Source organism: Phoenix dactylifera, chromosome 4 (assembly GCF_051530095.1).
Source record: "Phoenix dactylifera cultivar Ajwa chromosome 4, Ajwa_hap1_PhDact_Kaust_v1.1, whole genome shotgun sequence".
In the NCBI taxonomy this organism is placed as follows: domain Eukaryota; kingdom Viridiplantae; phylum Streptophyta; class Magnoliopsida; order Arecales; family Arecaceae; genus Phoenix; species Phoenix dactylifera.
Window position 1 is genome coordinate 46,747,287 of NC_143193.1, and position 9,720 is coordinate 46,757,006.

At 32.0% G+C, this 9,720-nt stretch overlaps 1 protein-coding gene across 1 annotated transcript; it reads left to right on the forward strand.

Annotated features, from left to right (window-relative positions):
* Positions 1–561: 561 nt before the first annotated feature.
* On the forward strand, positions 562–9,720 carry LOC103714455 (furostanol glycoside 26-O-beta-glucosidase-like). Its single transcript, XM_039133726.3, has 13 exons — positions 562–892; positions 1,659–1,722; positions 3,397–3,455; positions 3,565–3,640; positions 3,942–4,019; positions 4,106–4,193; positions 4,348–4,597; positions 5,273–5,388; positions 6,093–6,313; positions 6,913–6,944; positions 7,598–7,697; positions 8,828–8,936; positions 9,401–9,720. Exons 1-13 carry the CDS (start codon positions 620–622, stop codon positions 9,567–9,569), a joined length of 1,635 nt encoding a protein of 544 aa, XP_038989654.2. The 5' UTR covers positions 562–619; the 3' UTR covers positions 9,570–9,720.

Genomic DNA, 9,720 nt, shown 5'->3' on the forward strand with positions numbered 1-9,720 from the left:
ATTTTTTGGATTAGGTCCTGAATGCTACAATATTAGAATCAAAATTAGAATAAAATTTAAATGCTGAAATATAAAAATTAAATTTTGAAAAATTTAGGTATTCCTGCTGCCTGCGGTAATCGAATGGAGATAAATTTCCACCAACCAAACCCGTGGGTGCTGCAGATATTTTGAAGCCCCGTCGATCGTGTCTCCGATCACATCAAATAAACAATCGAAAACACATGCAAAATGTTATCTCTTACCATTACCTTGTCATCATCTGAACTCTATGGCTCATTTAAAATGCTTTCCACCCACGTGCTTTCTCTAAAGATAATTTTTTTTTACAGCAGTTGTACATTTTCAGTAGATGAGTTTCTTCTTATCGGGACGACAAACTCACGTCATTTATTTCTCCCACCAACCACATTTTTTTTTTTACAGTAGTTGTACATTTGCAGTAGATGAGTTTCTTCTTATCGGGCACGACAAACTCACGTCATTTATTTCTCCCACCAACCACCTGTCTTTAGTCTTTTTCGAATCTCATGATCTCCTATAAATTGGACCAACCACAAGGGTGGAGGCCATCAAAGCTCAAGCTAGCCTCTTCACTCTCCTCCTAGAAGTTATCAACATGGCTCTTCTTAGCGTGGTGCCGAGTGCCACAGCTCATGCTGCTTCCCAGCTCCCTAGACTTGGAAGCAACGCCAAGGGGTTGGCTTCCCTTGAAGGGAAGGCTAGGATGCCTCTTTCTACTAATAAGACCTCTCATTCCCTTAATGTCCGTTGCATCAGGGGAGGTGCTGCTGTAGTGAATGATGCGGTGGAGGCCAAGCCTTCTGTCCTTTTGGGGAGGAAGAGCTTCCCTCCTGGGTTCACCTTTGGAGCTGCCTCCTCCGCTTATCAGGTCACCCCCACCTTCTAAAACATCCATATTTATCTTTTTTTTTTTTTTTCTTTCTTTACGTTGTTCAAGTTAATTTCAAGGTTCAAAATAATGATCAAAACGATGCTACGAGCACCCACTTAATTCACCAATCTAGATACTTTGATGGGATGGATTGGTTGGATCCCTGCATGTGAATCATCAAGCGCTGTATCAACATCATGTTAGATCATCAACAAAGCACCACTACTAAAATTTTAATTTTCAGCTGGAGTCATCTATGGTGCACGTTTTGCACAACAGGGTGCTATACAGTCTCGAATAGCCCTCTAGAGATCAACGGCTATTATTTAATACACGATGCACTGTATCTGCTACTAAATGAGCATTGTGTTTGGTTTTGGAGATGAACAATGACGAACCGTCGTCTCCGAAATAGATAATATGATAGCTATTTAAGACTATATATACAGTACTTAATTTGCACCGCAAAATGCACACCATAAAGTAAAAATGTCATGTTCTAGTTGATTATATTGCTTCATTTGTTTTTTCTTTTTTTGCTTTCAATAAAATGGATTATATGGTCTTGTTTATTTTTTCTGAATAGAAAAAATATTTTAGCTCAAATTTATTTGGTATACTGATAAAAATAATATATTACATTCTATGAACAATTAAGATATAGTTTAATTATTTGATTCAAGCACATAATTCCATTAGTTTTTTTTATTTATCTTTTGTCCCCTTGCCATTACTTATTCCATTGCACATAATCCCTTTGCAGATTGAAGGAGGCGTGGATTCGAGGGGCACCACCATATGGGACACGTTTTGCCGCGAATTCCCAGGTCTCTCCTATGGGCCCCTTCAATTTTCCCTTACGCTTCTTCCCACCCGGGACTCAACCCTACTATTTTATTCATGGGGAGCCAAGCCGGCGAGTTGGTTGTTTGGAAGGAGCGCCGCTTCGTAAATCGTAGCGCTCAAGTCTTTGCAGCCTTGACACAATACACCGACCCCAGACCGGCACCGGTTCACTCTTTAAAGCAATATTAAGTTAAAAAAAAAGTACTTATAATCAAGTATTACAACCCAAAATCTTATCCTAAAAAACCTATTATTTAAATTTATTTATTCTATATTGTTAGAACGGACTCACCAGAAGAGTCTTGAGTCTACTGCGCAAGTGAAAGAGAAGTCCAATCTCAAAAATTCATAGCTGTTATGTAAATTTGAATTTCAAAACTCAGTCTCTTCTAGTAAGTCCGTTTTAATATATATAAAGACTCAAAATTTATTAAATATTTAGCAGATATAGACCTAAATATTGACTAACCAAAAGGTTTTATCTAGATTTTTTGGTTCTGTGTAAGGATTTAAAATATTTTTAGTATACAGTTGATATGAAATTGAATATATGCCGGCACGAATTCTTACAAATAGTGTTGTAGAATATTAAGTAAGCTTCACCATGCATAATTTTTTTTTTACGTTTCTTCCCACCAGTGACTGAAACCCATCATTTATTCATGGGGAACCAAACCACCGAGTTGGTGGTTTGTGAGGAGCACCGCTTCGTAGTGCTCGAGTCTTTGCAGCCACATATACACCGATCCCAGACCGGCACCGGCTCACTCTTTAAACCAATATTAAGTTTTAAAAAATAGTACTTAATAAATAAGTATTACAACCTAAGATTTTATTCAAAAAAATTATTATTTAAATTTATTGATCTTATATAAGTATCCAAAATTATTGAATATATAGCCGATATAGACTTAAATATGGACTAATCAGAAGGTATTATCTGATTTTTTTTTTTTTTTCGGTTCTATATGAGCATTCTAATTTTTTTCAATATGTAGCCGATATGGGACTAAATATATACCCACATGAATTCTTACAAATAGGATTGAATATTAAGTAGGCTTCACCGCTTAAACTGCCTGGGGGGCTAACTTCAACTTTATTAGTCTAACTCGTTCTGTTTATCAATGTATAAAACATGCATGGTGACTTCAACTTTATTAGTCTAGTAGGTACAACGGTCAAAGTTGTGCATCTGGCCTACTTGGTGCACTGTTGCTACCACCCAATTAAGCATGTTGAAGTCATGCTGGCCTTTGTATATTATCAATTTATCATGTACTAACATCGCCTTTATACCACGCTATATCCGAGCATGGAGTCAAAAATAATGGTGGCACAAAGCGGATGGTCATACTAGCTTGACTTCATATTTGTTACGAACCTATTGGATCTTAAAAGACTTTCTCACATAGTTCAGATAACATGGTGTAATTGTTAGATATTTGCTGTCACGTCAACATGTTTGGGTGCATTAAGCCTTAGTTGATGATAAAATTGACTCGACATGAATTCATGGACACAAGTAAAGCAAACCAATCATAGTTATGCACCACATAGAAATTTGAATAGCCCACCCAATAGCAAATCAGCTTGTATTTGCATGTTATTATTTTTTTTGAATTAAAGATGTCAGATCTTGCAATTCGCTACAGATAAAATTGCTGATAAAAGTAACGGGGATGTAGCAGTGGATTCATACAACCGCTATCAGGTAAAAACACAAACACATATCCAAGATTTATTTTAGTTAATTTGTTTCCAATCATCATCTTTAGTGTTATGAAAAAGAGAAATTTTGAAGATTTTACGCATCATTGTAGGAAGATGTGAAGTTGTTAAAGGATATGGGCTTGGATGCCTATAGATTCTCCATCTCCTGGTCAAGGATTTTACCAAGTAAGCTTAATTTAACTCGATGCAGTTTTTCCTCTATGAGAATTGATCCATTTTAAAACCCCACTTCATTTCTATTGAAAAAGGAAAAGGGTAAAAAATACTCCATAACAAAGTTGATCATGGGCTGGGCCTTTGAGTCTAAACTATATTCATATTTAGTTGAAATTTGGTCGGGCCTATTTAACATTTGACATTTTTTATGCCCAAGTCTTGTCCACGATCAGCTCTCCTCTATAATGTCTTTAATACAAATTGCACCTCTCTCTCTCTCTCAACGGCATACAATTTATTCTCCTTGCAGAGGGCTCACTGGAAGGTGGAATCAACCAAGAAGGAATTCAATACTACAACAATCTCATAAATGAGTTGATAAATAATGGTACATTAGAAGGATATTTTTCTTTTTTTACAGTTATTGGTGTGATTATGAATTTTTGTTATTCAAATATAACTTTATGATTATAGGCATCGAGCCATTTGTGACATTGTTTCATTGGGACGTGCCACAAGCCCTTGAAGATGAGTATGGAGGATTCTTGGATCGTAGGATTGTGTAAGAATCATAGTCCCGTAGTCCACTTACTAGTACAAGTTTTTCCTTTAATTTATATGATATGATGTTTCATTTTCTAAACTAATATTCATCATTTACTAGTCACCAATTACTGAAGTAGACATCATAATGATTAATTCTCTTTCATTTACAGTGATGATTTTAAGGACTATGTTGAAATATGTTACCGTGAATTTGGAGATAGGGTCAAGCATTGGATCACATTAAATGAGCCATGGACATTTAGCAGCCTTGGCTACGGCCTTGGAACTCATGCTCCAGGTCGATGTTCTGAAGTTCTTGGGTGCCCAGTAGGCGACTCCACAGTAGAACCATATACCGTTACGCACAATCTTATTTTAGCCCATGCTGAAGCAGCTAGACTCTACAAAGATAAATTTCAGGTATATAGAAAATTTAAAATACTAAAGTTAAATATTTATTAATCTTACTTTTAAACACACATGGTTAAAACCCTTTTTGATATCATTTTTATTAATATTATTCATTCTTGTTACGATTGTCATGTCATTGTTGTTTCAATGCTCTCTCTCTCTCTCTCTCTCTCTCTCTCTATATATATATATATATATATATAGCATCTTTTAGATCCATCATAATTTCTTTTTCAGTCTGCTTTTAGCTTAATGAGTTATATCAACATAGAATCTTGTTCAAACTATTCCTCCCTTAAGAAAAAAAATAAAAAGAAAATAAAAAGAGTTAGTAAAAATAGGGTAACAAATGTTTGTACATAAGTTTTCTTAACATTGCATTTAGTTGAAATATAATTTCATCAAAAGTTTAGAAATATTAAGTAGTAATTAAAATACCATGTCCTATATAAATAGTTTGACAATAATCTAAGAAAATTTTCCTTCTGCCTTTGCCAAGTAAAGTACTTTGTCATTTATCTAAAATTCACTCCCACATAAATCATCTTACAAATCCAATATTTTGGAAAGTAGTATTCATATTAATAAACATATTATGTGTGTGCCATTTTCACATATAATCAGCTTTTATAGTTGTTCATGCATTAGAAATATGGCCTTAATCTAATACTAATTATATTGCAGGCCTCACAACAAGGAGAAGTGGGAATTACTTTGGTGTGTATGTGGTATGAACCATATGATCACTTGCATATGAACGACGAGGCAAAGGCTAGGGCTCTTGATTTCATGCTTGCATGGTAAGTTTATACAAAATATAATTAACACAAAATCAGAATGTTCATATGCATGCAAACAATATATTGTTTATATTAACAATCCTGAGATGTACTCTTTTCTTCACTTATTTTAACATTACAGAATTGGCCTATTCATGTCAAAAATTTTATAATGCTCATATCTTGTAGTTTAGATTTTGTACAAATTTATTCATAATTTATTTTTTCTCGAAAAATTATGTTCGGAGGATATTTAAGCTACTAGGAAAGTGCCCATTTGTATCTTCATCGAGAAACTAGCATTCTCATTTTGGGGACCTACACACTAAAATTTGTATATAGAAAAGATGCATAATCATGAACTCTATTCGAATTTAACTGATCAATTTAACACACAGAGGGGAGAGAAGAGAGGTACATTTATATCCAAGTCTAATCATTTGTAATCATTATCTTCTCTTCTCAACCAATAGTGATTAATTGAATAGGAACTTAATCCTAATATAAGATTAAAAATAGAAATTGTTGTCAACAAAATGTAAAACCAAACTATCTTGAATCAAATACATGTCATAGTACCTCAAAGATGAGAGCTATTCTTTTTAAAGCAAAATCAATAATATAGTATACAAATCTATATATAAAAAATACTCTTCTCCTATAATATGATACATTTTCATCTCAAATTTTCTTAATACATTTTACGATATTTTTGTCCTCATCAGGTATATGGACCCACTAGTTCATGGAGATTATCCTTTCAACATGAGAGCTATAGTACGGGATAGGCTTCCCTACTTCACTGATGAGGAATCAACGATGATTAAGGGTTCTTTTGATTTCATCGGTCTCAATTACTATACAGCAAGATATGCACGCTCTGTTTCAATATCACCGGATGATTCACCAATTCTTCATATTAATGAAGCGTATGCTGAACAATTAGGTAATTTCTATGATCTTATAAGTTCATATTTGGTAGCAGTAGCAGCATTATATGTCGACATATCAAATCGATATAGCATTTTTCAAGATATATATGCTACTTATTGATAAACAAATTGTGATGATAGCATAATCAGTGTGGTTTCTTATAAAGATAACTCAAAAATTTAAAAATTATTACATTAATTTGAGATCAAGTTACCTAACTTACCTCAAACTAAGGATATACAATTCTTTCTTCCTAAATGTTGTTAGTAGAGTTTATTAAACTTACATAATCATAAAGTTGCCAAATAAATGTTATAGGAATCAAGATATTTATTTCTATATTATCATATTTATCTATACAATTATTAGTTAATAACCAAATATTTTTACTAGACATTTGCTAGGCTTTCATTTAAATTATCTTTATGGATTGATTGATTAAGCTAGAAGTATAACAAAAAAAAAACAACAAGGAGTAATCTGTGATTAGTAACAACAAAGGGATACAATATATTTTAAAATTTTGATTTTGGTTATGATTCTGTAGTTTTTATTTTTATATTTTTTGGTGTATATTAGAATTTGCTAATCTATTGATATATTTCAATGCAGAGAGCAAAGATGGAGTTCCAATAGGTGATGAGGTAAATCTATTATTTTATAGTTTTTATTTTTGAATTAAAAATGCAAAAATTAAGTTTCATAAGTTTGCACTTAATGATTATCAAATATAATTTTAAAGTATTTCTAACTAAAAATATACCAAAAAATGATAACATGGTGATAGAAAATGGTAAGTTATAAATCTAAAAAATCCACATATTACTTATTCACTATATGAAATCCAAAATGTATCTAAGAATCTATGTACCTTACAATAAACTAATTTTCTATTAATGGGGGCTTGTCCTAGTGGTGACAATCCTCTACTTGGTAACCAAAGTTTCTAGTTTTGATTCTTGAATAATACATTACTAAAACTCTAGATCTAGATAACTATAGTACGGTGGGTCTCCCTCTATTACTCTTAAAAATAACAAATGATCATAAAAATTACAAGATATCATAATTCATCTTCTATTATTTATCAATGCAAACAAATATACTTGATGAGAAGACTTCAATAAGATTTAACGATATAAAGATGCTGACTCATCAAGCATACTAGTGTTTTAACCAAGTAATACTGAAATTTTCATAATAACATCAATATATTTAATAGGATTGATGTCAATGTTGTTTATAAATGACTAACACTACTAATTATCATTGTATGTTCATTATCGTTGTATTTCAGTCCGGCACTTGGATATATGTGTACCCTGATGGTATGAAGGATCTTTTGAGGTATATAAAGCGGAGATATCACAATCCGCCAATCTACATCACTGAGAATGGTTAGTATTCATATATTAAAATTCCTATCGCATCCTTAATTATTTTCACTATTATGGGTATATATATCCATACTTATGAGTTATGATTATATGATGATGCATTTTGATATTTGCTAATAAAGTTATGAGTTCTACATTTTCTGTTATTGTGCTTTTTCATTATTATGCAAATTTACTCTTGCATCAAAACTTAGTTAACATTGATAAAACAAGAGTCTAAAGTCCCTTATTTGTTTTTCTTTTTCGATGTGAAGTTAGTGCTTCATGGAAAAATTTATCATTTAAAAATGTAAATGGATTGAATGTAATCCAAATACAAGGTAAAATAAATAAATTATACATAAATTTAAGTGTAATATCATGGTTTCCTTTTTCCTTAAGAGAAGAAGATGCATATCTAAATATCATTTTAATGAGTGTGTATTGATTATTCTATTTCTCAGAAATATAAAGATAGGTTGGTTTCTCTCGTAACATATATTAATTCTTCTAAAAGGTAAACAATTGTTTCTTCTTGGAAATAAGGAATTTATTTTTATTAATTTGTGCTATAAATCAAATAATAAGGTTCTGTATCAACATGGATAAATTATATGTGATAGTTAGAGAGCCCTTCTTTTGCTGTATGGTGTGAAGTTATGAGATACAAAATGATGCAAGGAAACCAAATCCATAGGATTAATTGGGCATTGATTTTTCTTTATCTTCTTCTTATAAAGAAGCATAATAAAAATGAATAATTTAAGATTTGAATTACTAGACTATTTGCACCATTAAAAATATTTATCGAAGAGAACTGATGACATTTAATGTCTTATATAGTAACTCTTATTTGATATGTGGCAACTCATAGTTTGATAATCAAATAGATCTCTAATTGTAGGAATTTTTAAAACATCATTATATGGTCGAATTATGTTAATTATGAAATTTCAGATGAAATGCATTCCACTGGATGTGGTTGGCTAAAAAAATCTTACTGAATTTTCTTACCTATCTAATCATAGCATGTGGCTAGTTGTAGGAAATTCCTACTATTTAGCTTGTAGAGAATTTTATACCTAGCTAGTACAATATTAATGATTTTTATGTAAATGTTACTTTATAATTTGATTAAATGCACTTGACAGGAATTTGTGAGGTGGATAACCCGGACTTGTCATTGGAAGAGGCACTAAATGATTTGGATCGTAAGGACTACCTGCATCTTCATCTGAGTGCAATTAGGCAAGCCATGTGGTAAGTTGTAAATAAAAGCTATATTATAATATTTTAGATGCATGTATAGAATATGTAGAATATCTTATATCATCATAAAGAAGAAAAAAAATAATAAAAAGATGGTCTAATGATAATACCAAATGGGACTTAATATCATGAAATTAAATTTTATCCACTCATATAGAATATGAGTTTTCGAAATTCATCTACATATATTTATACCACTAACATGATCAAGACATCAACTATCGTTATACTGTGTTTGAAGAAATTTATATGTTTGGCCTAACATGCACTTAAAGATATACTATAATTAATATTTGCATAAATGTAAAATTTGCACTAGTCCCATTCCTACATTGCACACAAGGTAATCATAGCAGTTCTTAAGTGCTATTTAAACCATCTAACATGACTACAAATTGTTGCTAGTAACTCTTCACTCCAAAATCCGTATTATTAGATGTCTTTAATTTTTACAGGTTAGGAGTGAATGTGAAAGGATACTTCGCATGGTCGCTCACTGATAATTTTGAATGGAATGAGGGCTATACTCAACGTTTTGGACTCACCTATATTGACTACAAAGACAACCTAAAACGACATCCAAAGCTCTCGGCTGAGTGGTTTACCCAGTTTCTTAAATCTTAATTTCAGCATAGAATGGCGAATAAAGCTCCCTTTGTGGGTTGGTCGCATGGTTTGATGGTTTGAAGTTATTAGTTGCAATGTCAAATGTAGTCTCTAATGTAATTCGAATAAGATTCTTATTATCGGTCGACTTATCATGGTTGAAAGTTTA

Coding starts and splice junctions, on each gene's coding strand:
- LOC103714455 (XM_039133726.3), top strand. CDS start 620: ATGGCTCTTCTTAGCGTGGTGCCGAGTGCCACAGCTCATGCTGCTTCC. Junction 3,456..3,564: donor ATTCATACAACCGCTATCAG/GTAAAAACACAA, acceptor GCATCATTGTAG/GAAGATGTGAAGTTGTTAAA. Junction 4,020..4,105: donor AAATGAGTTGATAAATAATG/GTACATTAGAAG, acceptor TTATGATTATAG/GCATCGAGCCATTTGTGACA.